This window comes from Chrysochloris asiatica, unplaced genomic scaffold (genome assembly GCF_000296735.1).
Source record: "Chrysochloris asiatica unplaced genomic scaffold, ChrAsi1.0 scaffold00268, whole genome shotgun sequence".
NCBI classification, from domain to species: Eukaryota; Metazoa; Chordata; class Mammalia; order Afrosoricida; family Chrysochloridae; genus Chrysochloris; species Chrysochloris asiatica.
The window spans coordinates 871886-886478 of NW_006408786.1; the positions used below are offsets into that span (position 1 = coordinate 871886).

Consider the following 14593-nt stretch of genomic DNA (forward strand, 5'->3'; position numbering starts at 1 on the left):
CTTCAGATATTCTCTAAATTCAGATGGGATATATTCAAGGTCGTATTTTGGTTCTTGTGGACTTGTTTTCATTTTTTCAGCTTTAGTCTGAATTTGCATATGAGCAGTTGATGGTCTGTTCCACAGTCTGCCCATGGCCTTGTTTTGGCTGATGATATGGAGCTTTCCCACTGTTTCTTTCTACAGATGTAGGCAATATGATTTCTGTGTATTCCATCTGGTGAAGTCCATGTGTATAGTCATCTTTTATGCTGTTTAAACAAGGTATTTGCAATAAAGAATTCATTGGTCTTGCAAAATTCTATCATGCAGTCTCCAGCATTGTTTCTCTCACCAAGGCCATGTTTTCCAACTACTGATCCTTCCTCTTTGTTTACAACTTTTTTGCATTCCAATCACCAGTAATGATCAATATATCTTGACTGCATGTTTGATCAGTTTCAGATTGAAGAAGTTGGTAGAATTCTTCAGTTTCATCATCACTAGCTTTAATGGTTGGTGCATAAATTTGAATAATAGTGGTATTAACTGGTCTTCCTCGTAAGGGGGATGGATAATTTCCTATCAGAGACAGCGTTGTACCTCATGACTACTCTGGATATGTTCTTTTTGGTCATGAAAGTGACACCGTTTCTCTTCAATTTGTCATTCCCCGCACAGTGAACAATGTGTTTGTCAGATTCAAAATGGCCAATACCAGTCCATTTCAGCTCATTAATTCCTAGGACATTTATGTTTATACATTCCATTTCATTTTTTGACAATTTCCAATTTTCCAAGATTCATACTTTGTACATTCCATGTTCCAGTTATTAATGGATTTTTACAGCTGTTTCTCTTCATTTTGAGTTGTGTTCCATCAGCCAATGAAGGTCTTGAGGGTTTTACTCCATTCACACCATCACAGTCAACTCTAGTTTGAGGAGGTATTTTGAGTGCCTTCAAACCTGAGGGGTCATCTTCCAGCATTATATCTAACAATATTCTGGTATTCTTCATTATGTTTCAACATTCAATAATCTGGTGCTGACAGTGTTCCACTGCTATTCGTAAGGTTTTCAGTGATTAAATATTTTGAAGTTGTTCATCTTTCCTTCTTCCTAGTCTTTGTCTGGAAGCTCATCTGAAACCTGTCCACTGTGGCTGACCCTGCTGGTATTTAAAATACTGGTGGCATAGCTTCCAGAATCACAACACACAAACCTCCACAGTACGGACAAACTGACAGGCAAGTGGTGGTGGAATGCTACAGATCCAATAAAACTTGGGTTCATAAAGACTGTAAATTTTAAATGAACAGAAAAATTTTAATCAGTACTATATCACCAGATAGGAGTTCTGGTTTCGTGCTGTAGGATAAGCACTGGACTGCTAATTGCAAGGTAAGTGGTTTAAACTGACCAGTTATTCCTTGGGTAACTGAGTCTGAACTTACACTCAATGGCCCTCTACAATAAAATCACCACCAGAAAGATGAGGCTGCGTGCAGCTATAAAGATGGACTGCCTTAGAAACCCTACATAGTGTTGCTGAGTTGGAACTGATTCCATTACAGTAGGGTTTTTTGGTTTCTTTTCTGGTATATTATCAGAACTGTGAGAGAATACAGTCCTGTTGTTTTAAGCCACCCCATTTGTGGTACTTTGTTACGGCCACCCTTGAAACCAATATACAAGATGACACCTTGATTTTTTAACTTGTAAGAACTTGGGCAGAGGTCTTGTCTAGACCTACAGGCAGACGTGTGATCTGGTCAGGGGGTGTGTTTTAAGCTGCTAAATTTACTGTGATCATTTGCTTCATAGCAAAGGTAACCTACACAGGAACTGAGGTGTGGAGAGGGAGAAGTTGGACAGTGAGGAAAAGGCACTTGGGGAATGTTATCTGGTAGGAGGTGACCAGGACACAGCCCCTCTCTGTCTGCTTCCTCACCTCCCTGGGCTGGCTCAGTCAACTGACGAGCTCCCACTATGTTCATGAGCCTGGGTGGGCAGAGCAATAAGACAGCCACAACCTGGGCCAGGCTGGTCTGGGCTGCTTGCCATGGCCTCATTTCATGAGAAAGAGAATTCCGTGTACCTGTCCCTATCCCAAGTCTCAACCTTGCTTCTAGTACTTCTTCTATGATCCGTTTGGTGGCTCCCTTTGCTATGTGCCAACACTTCACCTGTGTGTCTCCTGGCCTTTAAAATACTTGCCTTCCCTCAACTTGCCTCCCCATGCTGACCCCAAGAGGTGGACGGCTCCTTCTCTTCTCCCTACACCTTCCTGGCTGCTCTCCTCCATGAGTTCTGTACAGTGGCCTCACCTTTCCTTGCCCTGTTTCTCAGTATCCTGGAAGCAACACACATCGCTAAGGTTCAGCGTCCATCCTTGGTTTATACCCGTCCTGTGACTCTCCTTATGGCCTCAGGGACTTGATCCCTGGACTGGCCCAGGTGTCAGCCCTGTTTCCAGCTGGACCACCAACCATGGCCTTTAGCAATACTTCTCCCTGCTGCCTCCTCTCTGGTCCCTGTTGTCTCTTGGCCAGCCCTGCCCTCTCATATCAGCTGCCAAGTTCTGTGGAGTCCCATCCAGGAGGGCCTGACCCCTCCACCAAAATGGTGGCCCTGTCACAAACCTGCCAGTCACTTCTTGGTTTTTGTCTTGCTTGACCTCTGGGTAACATCTGATGCAGCTGACCTTTCCTCCTGGAAACACCCCTGCATATCCTCCCAGCTTCCCCTCTCCTTGCAGTAGGCCGGACATGGGCTTCCGGGTGTTCCAAGTTCATACTCACTCAGTGGACAGTTCACCTGGCCCATGGCTTTAACATCTGTCTGTGTCTGATGCCTCCTGATTGAACATCCCTCCCTAACCCCTGTTTTTTGCTTGCCCTTCATCTCTTCCCTATTCTCAGGAGCTTGGCCCAGACCTTGGGTCACTCTTGACTCTTCTCTCCCTGTGGCTTGGATCCTCAGGAAACTTCCAGCATCTGAGCATTCTGTAACCCCTGGGTCTAGGCTGCCATCTTGTCTCCCTGAGGCTGCAGACTTTGCCCTGGACCCTCGGTCTCTTCTCTCCACAGAGGCCAGAGAGGCTGCAGTCATTTGACAATGCCATGAGATCAGTCCTTCCTCTGTTCTGGACACAGCAGTGTGTGGCCCAGCCTGTGGGGCCTCTTGGACCTTGGCACCCACTTTTTCTGCTGCCTGGGACTTCTTTAACTTCCCACAACTGCAGACTACCAGCATCTCACTGTCTTACCTCTTTTGGAACTGTTTGTGCAGCAGTGAGTGTGTGAGGGTGGCGGGGGTGGGGTGGGGGTGCAGGGGAGTGGCTCCTCTGTCCTTGGTGGATGACAGTGGACACCTGGTGGCCCGCAGGCTGTAGCTTTACCCTGCCCTTACCCTTAGCAATCTTGATGTCCAGGGCTGTGCGGATCAGGGCCATGAGGGTGGAGTTGAAGTGGACAGTGTTGTCATCAGCCACTGGCAGGTCCATCCGCAGAAGCCTCTATAGAAAGCCAGAGACAGACATCATTCCCAGGCACCCCTCCTGGGTTCCCTGTGAACCACTCCACCCACCAGATGGCCTCATGAAGAACTCTGAGGATGGACTGAGGTGCCCCCTCCACCCTCACATGACTGGCCCTAGTGCATGGGTAGCTGTTCCCCCTTGGTGGGTTTTTTCAGCAGGTTCCCACTTGCTGAACTCTACAGCCAGTGCCCCCTGGCTTGCCCAGATCTTGCCTGACCCCAGAGTTCTTCTGGATGCCCCATCTGTTCTGACTCCAAAGAAGAATCGAGCAGGCCCCATCCTCAGCAGCACATGCAGCAGCAAGGCCCTCGGAGGGGCTCCTGGCTCCTGTCAGCTCCCGCCACCCCCAGATCAGCCCAAACCAGGAGAGACCAGACAGGCACAGACCACAGCATGCCTGCGAGTGGCTGCAAGCAGCAGCGGCCCCCTCCCCCTGCCCAAAGCGGGCTCCTTGTGGACATGCAGCGAGGGAGCCAGCAAGCCTGACACAGAGCAGCACAGATGGCACATGCAGACAGAATCTCGAGACTCATTCATAGCTCAGTGGGGAGTATTATCTGGGGCGGTCCAGGGCCTGGTTCTGTGCAGTGGCGGGGGAGGGGTGAGGGGGTGTCCAGGCCCAGGGAAGACAAGACTCCCTAGGTCCCAGGCAGGGGCTCTGTCCCTGGTGCTGAAGATCATGGGAGAAGGTACTGGGCTGATGGGCACCAGCCCAGGCAGAGAGCACATGAGGAGTGGGGTGGGGATTGAGGAAGTGCAGACATATAACAGCAAGAAACAGTTGGAGACAGGAAGGGAGATGGCAAATCCAGATTGGGACACAGGGGGTAGGTACAGAGAGAAACACGAAGATAGGGCTGCCGTGTGCAGTTGTGTGGGTTGTGGACTGCACAAAGGGCACCCAGTCTTAAAATGTGGATCTGTGCAGTTAATGTGAGAACTTTCCAGCTGAAGGCAGGAAAGTGTCTTGTTCTCATGTCAGTATTCTACAACTTTCCAGCAGACGAAAAATGTGGAGAAAAGGTGCCCTTTTTAGATTTTCAGCAAGGTTCCTGTGGGTCAGCGGTAGCCCTGCACACAGAGACAGGAGGGGAGGGCTCCCCCTTCCCCTCTCTTGCACACACACAAACACCTCAAGAGCAGAACTAGAAGGAACAAGAGGGAAACACTGTCCCGACTTTTACTGGGGAGGGCGCTGTGGTAAGACAGACAGACCAGGGCGGGGTACTGAGGGAAAAGGAAGATGGTCTCAGGACGCAGCTTCAGCTTCAGGAAGGGAGGATGGGGTTACTGGGCATTTCTCTTTGTGGGGAAGACTTTTAGGAAGTCATTCCCGAACTTCTTGTAGATGAGTTGAGGGAACAGAGCACCTGTCCTTGGGTGCTATGGGAGAATCTGGGGCAGGGGTCTAGAGGGGTGGCCTGGGTCAGCTGCCTGGTGGCAGGCCCCTCACCCTTCAGCCAGCATGCACTGCCCTGGTCGCCATGGTGCCTGCCCACCCCGGGCCCCGCAAAGGCAACGTGCATGGCCTGCATCGAGTGCCGCGCTCCAGGGGTCCAGTTGCGGCCCGCCTGCCCACTCTGGAACAATGGAGAGGCATGTTGGGATGTCTTGGGGGGAATGTGTGGCATGGGGAGGGGCTGGAAGCACTGGGGGCATGGGGAAGTGGGTGGGGAGCAGGCTCTAGGTGGGTTGGGGGTGCTGCTTGGTAAGTGTCATATCCCCCAAGGTCCTAGGTCAGAGATCAGCTTCAGGTTTGTGTGTGGAGACCAGGACCTGGGTCTCAAGATAACAAAATATCCAAGAGGTGGCACCAGCACCTTCAAAGGCTGACGTGGAGGTGGCTCTGGGAGGGAAGGTGCAAGGCCTTTCCTGGAAGCCTGCTGGTGCCCAATTTGGTTCCAGGGCAGGTCAGGTTGAGGGGACCTGGGGACTCCCTTCCCCCTCCCCCCCGGCGTGTCGGCCATAATGGAGTCTCTAAAAACACGAAGACACTCATCAAAAAGGACGGACACACTGTACTGGTTAGAGTCAGGGAGGGGAGTCATGACCAATTTACTGAAGGAGAAAAGAAAAAGAAAAAGAAAAAAAAAAAAAAAAAGAAGAGTAACGCTAGAAAAAGAGACTCGGTTGGTTGTTTCCGGGTCAGCACTTCAAAATCCCCCGTGCCCGGAGGGGTGTAGGTGGTCAGCAAGGGTAGACTACCTTGTAGGCCACTCGGGCCGGACACTTCTTCCCCAGACCCAGGGGCGGAGACATGTGTCTCAACATCTGATACATGTCCGGGTAAGGCATGCGGCCCCTGGCAGCGCCAACAACAAAAAGGGGGAGGGGAGGACGGAGGGCCAAAGAAAGAGCAAGGTGAGGGGGGGAAGAAACAGAAGAAGAAAAAAACAAAACCAAAGCCAAAAAAAAAAAAAAAACCACACGAGCCGAAAAAATAGAGAGAGAAAGATGTAGAAAACGATAAAATAGGTAGTTCAAATAAATGGAAAAGAGGAGAAAAAAATGGAAGAAAAGGCAATAAAAAACGAATTATTCCACTGCTCATGAGCAGAGAAGGAGAAAGAGAGAGATAAGTCAGGTTCCGTTTGGCTCTGAGGTATATGGTTCCGACACTTCTGGTTAATTCGTCTCTTTACAGTTGGGTCAAGTTCTCTGGTTTGGCTGAGGCTGGTCTCTGAGGGAGCCTAGAGAGGAGGAGGGGCTGGGGACTTTGGGAGGCGTGGGGGAGAGGGAGAGTGGAGGTGATGGTGGAGGGGCCAATGCAAAGTCACGATCCCCCAGATGTGCCTGGTTTGGGGTGCGGTGGACACCCCGGGATGGGCAGCTTCAGCTAAGAGCAAGCAGAGATGGCCAAGGGGGACGGAGAGATATATTCCATGCTTCATCAAGTCTACGTGACTGCATTCTGTTGGCTAAGAGAGTTTTCTAGTTTAATGCAAAAGAGAGAGATGGCTCCGTTTTTAGATATATATATATATATATATGGAATATATATATTGAAGAACCCCAAGCCACACTCATTCCATTGATGCTAGCAGGTTTTAGTGGAAATCAAACCTTGCAAGCAACCCTATGAGGACATTTCTTGCCTAAGCCGAGAGGGGGCGATATTACTCGCAATAAACTGTACATATCCTTATAATGAATCCGACCGCTGAAAGGAGAAGAGAGGGGGTTAGTGGCGGTTCGGGGTCAAGCTGGGTTCACACTGGCTCCTGAGCATGCAGCGAAGTCACTACACCAAGGGCTGGAGACCCCTTGGCTTGCAGGGGCAGGGCAACTCAGGGCAAGTGAAGGTCTTGGATATGTTCCCAGACACTTGGTTACTCGACCCCAAGGCCAGGTGTTTGGTTGGGGTGTATGGGAGCTCTAGGTTGGGGGCACCTCCCACAGTGTGCTCTCTGCACCTCCCTCCTCCAGTCTACATGGCCTATACTGGGGACTCGTGGAATAGAGGGGGGCAGCATTCCACTGCTGTGACCTAAAATCAAAAGAGGAAGAGTTAGGAACCATCCAGAAGCCAAGCCCAGACCCTTGGCTGCCCCCAGTCTCTTGGGCTCATGGAGATTTTGTCTGGGGCTTCAGGAGTGGCAGGGCCAACCCCTTCCCTCTTGTCTTGGGAAGACTCCCCTCCAGCTCCAAGGTCAGAGGAAGGTAGGGCTGAGGAAAATGAGGGTCCCATTCCTGCTCCCTCAGGCCTGAAGCTCAGCCTAAAGTGGGATCCTCAGCTAGTGGCTGGTTTGTGCCTCTCTGGTTGGTGCAGAATGGGCTCTCAATGCACATGCTCACAGTGGAGCTGTCCCTGGACAACTACTACCTGCCCACGGGGAGGGGGCATCTTGGTGCCCACAGAGATGGGGAGCCCTCACTCCCTTTGTGGTCACGAAGATCCAAGGATACCAGGGTACCCAGGTTGCAGCTTACCCTACCACCCCACTTATCTTGCACTGTGGCTCTTCAACCCTCCTTGGCCTTGAATGACCACCCATTCCAAGGCCCAGACTCCAGTGGGAGCTGGGCTCTGCCACTCTGATCGCCTTCTGTCATGGGTGTTAGGCCAGCCCCTCTCCCAACATGCCCAGGAGAACCACGGCTGAGAGGTCTCCTGTTTCCTAGCTGAAGTTTAGCCTAGGTAACCTGTTCTCCCCATAAGGAGGCCTCACAATGAGGGGCAAGGGCTTCACAGAACTCCTCGGGGGTGACTCCCTTCCTCATTTCCCAGAAAGTCTAGGGCTTGAAGAGGAAGCGTGTCTATGTGTTGAACCCTATGCATCAATTCTCACATCTTCCCTCTAGACCTGCGCCCATGAGATTCCCTCTAGCTCCCCTGGTCCAGCTCCAGGGAGAGGATACAAGACATGGCTGGAGGACTCAGGGGGACTTCTTACCAAGCTGCAGGGTCGTATTCAGCCCAGACACGCACATACTCATCCAGGTGGTGAGGGCCCAGGATGGAGGAGTCTCGGGTGAGGTACTCAAAGTTGTCCATGATGACAGCGACAAAAAGGTTCAACATCTGTGGGAACCCCAGGGGCCAAGAGAAAGGGGGTAGAAGGAGGATAGGGCAGAGATGAAGAGATAACAAAACACACATATATAGAGGTCCAGAGAGAGGAGAGGAATGAGGGAGACACGATGGAAAAGGGAGAGAGACACACACAGAAAAAGATGGCATGGGAGGAGAGAGGAGACAGAGACTCAAAGGAGGCCCAGAGAAAGACAAAAGGGGAAATGGGGGAGGAAGAAAAGAACAGAGACAGACCGAGAATGATTGAAAGAGAGAGTCAGAGAGAGAAAGGAGGAGGCAATGTGAAATGGGGCTCATGCCAAGGGGACCACCATGACTTCAAGTTCTCCCACACCTGCCCCCACAGGCCAGATTGGAAACTCCATATGGACTAAGAGCCTGGGTTTTATCCTAAACTCTATCCCCAATTCCAGCACCAAGTAAGTACTTAAATATTTCTTTGATGAATGTGTGGGTGAGTGGAAGGGTGATGGATGGTGAAAAGTGGGTGGGTAGATGGTGAATGGGGGGTGGGTGGATGGTTTTTCCTGCTCTTGTCTGTATCTTGTAGTCTTTTTCATGTGCTTTTCGTCCTTAGCACATGGTAAGCTTACACCGGTCTTGTTTGCAGGACTTGGAATATGCTGCTTCCTTAGTGGACATCATGGTTTTTCTCTTCCTATACCCATTACTGGTGTGGTACTGCAGGATAATGCACTAGACCTTAAGGTGGGTTTGAACTGCAAGATCAGTGCTTCAAATCCACCTGCTGCTCCTTGGAAATCCTATACAGGGTCACTATGAGTCAAAACCAACTTGACAGCATTTAACTAACTTAAAAGTACCCATTCTCCCTTTGGGTAACTGTGTCTCCCTCTTCCCCATGGTGTACTTAGACATTGTAGTTAGATGAGGTTGACCCCATTTCATAACTCCACAAGTGGTGGTCACATAATCCAAGCTTGTGATTGGTTTAGGGAAGGGCCCATGACAGAAGGTGGTCCAATGAAAGCCTTTCCTGATTTTTGCTGTGTCTGGAAGCCATTTTGTTTCTGCAAGGACAGTGTCTCAGAATGAAGCCAGGGTGGAGGAGAAGAGCTGAGATGGAGGGGCCCACCTGCCACCTGTGTGAATCCAGTCTCACCTGGACTTTCAGTTGCACAACTCAGAAAGAATTGTGCTTTGCTTGTCTGTTTCAGATGAGTCTCTGTTACTTGTAATCAATTTGGATGAAATTAAATGTAATTCCTGTTTATGTAATTCCTACTTACTGATGCTGCAGAAGACTCTTTGAGATCTCTTCTTCCAGTCTAAGTCTTCTTCCCATCAAAGCACATAGCAGATCTATTGTACTGCTTGCTTATTCACTTTTCCACCCACCACCACAAGTCGTTGGGAGTTTTGGGGTCTCTCCTACACCCTGGTGCCTAGCGGGCTGGCACATAGTAGGTGCTTCATAAATGTTTACATATACACAGAATAGGTGCTTAGCAAATGATAACCAGAAGAACAAACAAATCAGTCTTGGAAGAAGTACTGCCAGAATGCTTCTTAGAAATGATGACATACTATCAGGAGGGACCAGTCCCTGGAGAAGGACATCATGCTTGGAAAAGTGAGTGGAAGGTCAGTAAAAAAAGAGTAACAGGATGCACGATACGGACGCACAACAATGGACTCAAATAAACAATTGTGAGGATGGCTTAGGACGGGGCAGTGTTTTGTTCTGTTGTGCATAGAGTTACTAAGAGTTGGAACTGACTCAATGGCATCTAACAATTGACAACAATAAATGATGTGCTATCCTAGTTGTTCTTAAGTTTTGTATTTTTAATTCACTATGGTGGAGGAGAATCATTAAAGTGCCATGGGCTGCCAAAAGAACCAATAGATCCATTTTGGAAGAAGTGTAGCCAGAGTGCTCCTTAGAGGCCAAGATGGTCAAATGTCGTCTTTTATACTTTGGACATATTGTCAGGAGGGACCAGTTGTTGGAGGATATCATGTTTGGTAAGGTGGAGGGTCAGAGAAAAAGAGGAAGACCCCCAACGAGATGGATTGGCCAAGTGGCAGCATCGATGGACTCAAGCGTGGCAACAGTAGTGAGGTTGGTCCAGGATCGGGCAGTGTTTCGTTCTGCTGTGCATAAGGTCGTTATGGGTTGGTACTGACTCAATGGCACCTAACAACAACAACAACAATTGTCAGGAGCTCTGGTAGAGTAGTGGTTATGAAAGATTTACAGCCTTGGAAACCCTGTATAGGGTTGCTATGAGTTGGAACCGACTCCATGGCACATGACCACCTTGCCCAGATGGATTAATGATGAAATTTTATCCCTGTGTTCACTCACAGCTAGGAGGACAAGGGGGGCTATTTGAATGTGGGCTAGGCTGACCCACTCAAGAGTCTCTCTTCTGTGAATTTGGAACGGAGTGATTTTGCACCGAGTCAGCAGCTGTGGAGGCTGGATCGGGAGCTGTCTGAGACTGAGGCTGTGGTCTTTCTGGTAAGACTGCTGGTCTTAAGAGGATGATTGTGTAGGAGCTGGGAATCAAATCATAGCTCTCACACCCCTTGGCAGCTGGCTCCAAAATCTAGCCTTCCCCTTGAGGCCTGAGTCTCAGACACATGGGACCTTTCTCTGACATCCTGAATGCTGATAACATCTTCCTTTCTACCTCTTTTCCAGCTTAAGGGAGGACACCAAGGAACTCTGGTGTTGCAGTGTTTAAGCACTTGGATGTTAAGCAAAAGGTTTGTGGTTCAAATCCACCCAACAGCTCTGCAGAAGGAAGACCTGGTGATCTGCACTCCTAAAGATCTCAGATAGCCTAGGAAGCCCCAGGGGGAATTTTCCTTTGTCTCATGAGGTTGCCATGACAACAGCTAACAACAGTGGAGGTGGCAGCTGACTTCAGTGTCCTCCCTTTGCTTTTTAAATCCTGTATCACCAATTCCTGCATTCAGTCCCCTCTGAAAGAAATGACTTTGATAGGTTCTGTTTTGACTGTGCTCAGGCCAAGACAAGGGAGAGGGAAGTACAAAGGAGATTTGCAGGGATGAGAGTTCCAGAGAGAGAGAAAAAGGAGATGGAGTAGGCAGAAATACTCTGAATCTGGATTTCTTTTTCTTTCTAGAGTCCTGGTTCAATGTTTTGTGTTTCTTACTTCTGGTTCCCATGAGATTTCATTTTTTTCCTCCTGGCAAAAATCTGGTGAAAATCGATTGAATTCCTTGCAAAACCCCACATCTTCTTAGAGAATGTTGATGTGCCACTCCTTCTTCCTGCTCTTGATTATTCAGAGAAAGTCACCTAGTTCATAGAGAGCAGGTGGGTGCCTTCCTAGTTCACCTAGAAGAATCCGCTCTTAGCCTACTAGTTCTTTTCTTAGCACAACCTAGAAGTGTCTCAAACGAGAATAATTTGGCCTCACTGGGGAAACTGGACAATGTCTGGAGATATTTGCAATCTTCACACTTGGGGTCGGTACTACTGGCACCTGATGGGTAGCAGCCAGGGATGCGGTGGCTGTTGTTGTTGTTAAGTGCTGTTGAGTTGTTCCAACATATAGTAACCCTGTGTAGGGTTGCAAAGAGCGGCTGGTGAGCTTGAACTGCTGACCTTGCAGTTCAAACTGGCTTTGCAGTCCAACACATTAGCCTGCAGCCCCACACCAGGACCCACAGGGATGCTGCTAAGTACCCTAAAATGCACAAGACGGATCTCCCCAACACAGAATGATCAGCCCCAAATGTCAACGGTGCCATGGTTAAGAAATCTTTGTTAACTCAATCCAAGGCCGGCTCAGGGTGGTTTTTCAGGAAGCCTGTCAGTCACTCAGCACACATAGGGAGGCCCATTCCTTTGAGTAGAACTCAGGTCAAGGGAACCCACCCCTGCATGTCCACAGACTCACCAGAAATGAGCAGAGGAAGATGAAGGAAACGAAGTAAAAATAAGCAAACTCATTGCCGCAGTCGGCAGTCAGGATGCCAGAGTTTTTATCACATGGCTTCCCGCTAAGGCAGGACAGCATGATGTTGTGCCAAGCCTCCCCGGTGGCACTCCTGAGGACAGAGAGGGGACATCAGGGGCCTGGGAACCCAGCTCCAACTGGGTCCCCACACAGCCTGAGGCAGGAGAACATGGTGGTTAAGTCCTGGGGTTCTGGAGTTCTGGGGTTCTGGGGTTCACAGCTTCTCATCCTTAGCTGTGACAACTACCTAGGAAACTTTGAAAAAACTGATGCCAATACCCCAGCTGCATAGATTTGGATTCTGGTGGAGCCTGGGGATATAGGTACATTTAAAAAGTCCACCCCTCAAGGTAAGGAGCTCTGGTAGCGTAGTGGTTACGAATCGGGCTGCGAAGCTTAAGGTCAGCGGTTCGAAACTACCAGCTGCTCCGCGGGAGAAAGATGAGGCTTTCTACTCCCGTAAAGATTTACGGAGTAGAAAATCGGAAACCCTGTACAGGGTCGCTATGGGTCGGAACTGACTCGATGGCACATAACAACAACAACAAACTCCTCAAGGTAGTTGTCTAGTTTTACTACTGTTTCCATTTGCTACAAGTATACAGGACTCCTCAAGGCCTTCAAACATGTCAGCCACACTCCTGCCTCAGGGCCTTTGCACGTGCTGCATCCCTCCCTCCATCTGGAATGTCCTTTCAGATATCCACCTGATTTCTTCCTTCATCTCTTCCTCTCAAATATCCTGAAAGAAGGTGTTACTGAACACCTTCTTTAAAACTGAAGGCCCTGCGGGTCCTCCTTCTAGTATTATCTAGAACTTGCCTCCGGATTGACTGTCTCCCCCACAGAAATGCACGTTTCCAGAGGACAGAGAACATTCTCCCATTCTTTCTGTTTTGCCCCAGTATCCACCACAGGGCCTGGCACAAAACAGATGTTCAATAAGTCTGTTGAGAAAATGGAGGAACTCTAATGTGCAACCAAGAGTAAGAAGCAAAGGATCAAGCCTCAGCTCCCTAAGTAGGGCTCCTCATTTGTCAGATGAAGATCCCAGGAATCCCTGGGGCATTCAACCAGGCAGATACAACCTGACAGGGCTCCAAAATAACTTCCATGTTATTCCCTAGGTCTTCAGCTCAGGTCCTGCAGGGTCTCTGGGTCCCTGCAAGGCATGTCCACTCCACATATAACAAAACCGAAAGTCAGGACACACGCCCTGAAGGAAGGAAAACCTGAGGGCACGCACTCACTGTAACCACGTGCACATGACGGTAGAACCCCTCCCTCACCGGTAGAACCCCTCCCTCACTGGAAGAGAAGCATGGTGATACAACCCCTCCCTCACCGGAAGAGAAGCATGAGGGCCTGTAGGAAGGTCCGGAAGTTATTGTGCTCAGTGATTTGGAAGTCATCCTCATCACTGTCCTCTTCCTCCATATCAATGCCGATGTTGCCAAAAACCTGCAGAGGTGGATGGTGATGACTAGGGCAGCCCCAAAGATGCCCAGCCCAAGCCCCACAGCTGCCTATAGGAACCAGACTACCCAGATCCAGCCTGCCTCCAGGCGACTGCCCTCTGAGAAGGGTTCAGGACCTTTAGGGGTGATGTACTGACCTGCATTCCAATGATGGCATAGATGAAGAAAAGCATGGCAATCAACAGACAGACATATGGCAGGGCCTGGAGGGATGGAAGGCAATAAAATGGGATGTTAGGGACCCCTTGTTAATGTTGTTGGTAAGTGCTGTGGAATTGGTTCTGACTCAATAACCCTGTATATATAGGGTTTCCAAGGAGGGAATAATGGGCTTGAACCGCCCACCTTGGAGTTAGCAGTTCTGTGCTTATCCTACAGTGCCACACCAGGTCCTCTACTAGCATGGTTTCCTTCCCCGGTCCCAGTACTTAAGTCCTGCCCCACTAGGCAGTCTGGGCTGGAGTGGTACCAAAGCTGGTGGGTATTTTTGGTGATTACCACAGCACCTGGCATCATTGGGGTCCCCTAGAACTCTCAGGGCACTTCCAGAGCAGAAATTAGGCAAGAGCCCTGTCAATAGATTCTCAGCAAGGGCCAGCAGAGGGGCATTTCCAACATGGGTATCTAGACTTAACCAGAGCTGGGAGGTGTGTTTTTTCTGCTTAGTCCTGGGTGGGTGAAGGTGCAGGGGCTCACCTTGAAAGACTGCACAAAGGTCCAGAGAAGAATGCGGATAGTATAACCCTGGCGGAGGAGTTTGATGAGCCGGGCAGCTCGAAAGAGGCGAAGGAAGCTGAGATTGATGAAGTTGTTCTGTGGAGATGGAGAAAGTGGGGTGACCATCCACCCACCCTCAGGGGCTCAGAGCCTTCACCAATCACAGAGGCCCCTACATGAAGCCAACCAACAGGAAAAAGCAAGCCAGACCCCAAATAAGGAGGGAGAGGAGAGAAAGCACTAATTAATGCAATGGTGGGGAGGAGAAAATCGACAAGGGGAGGAGCTGGAGAGAGAAGGGGAGTAAGGAAAAGGAATCAACTGAAAAGCATAAGTCCCCCCACTGTCTCTCCCCCCCTCTCCCCGCCCAAATCCACTCAAAA

At 49.6% G+C, this 14593-nt stretch overlaps 1 protein-coding gene across 1 annotated transcript in view; it reads right to left on the bottom strand.

The window, feature by feature from the left end:
* The window catches only part of CACNA1A (calcium channel, voltage-dependent, P/Q type, alpha 1A subunit), a 325229-nt gene that overhangs the window by 20845 nt on the left and 289791 nt on the right, over nucleotides 1-14593 (bottom strand). Inside the window, exons 33-39 of the mRNA XM_006874309.1 lie at nucleotides 14190-14306; nucleotides 13631-13696; nucleotides 13361-13476; nucleotides 11956-12106; nucleotides 7917-8044; nucleotides 5728-5824; nucleotides 3393-3498 (exon numbers count right to left, since the gene is read on the bottom strand). Coding sequence (XP_006874371.1) covers nucleotides 3393-3498; nucleotides 5728-5824; nucleotides 7917-8044; nucleotides 11956-12106; nucleotides 13361-13476; nucleotides 13631-13696; nucleotides 14190-14306 — 781 coding nt within the window. The remainder of the gene's footprint in view (nucleotides 1-3392; nucleotides 3499-5727; nucleotides 5825-7916; nucleotides 8045-11955; nucleotides 12107-13360; nucleotides 13477-13630; nucleotides 13697-14189; nucleotides 14307-14593) is intronic.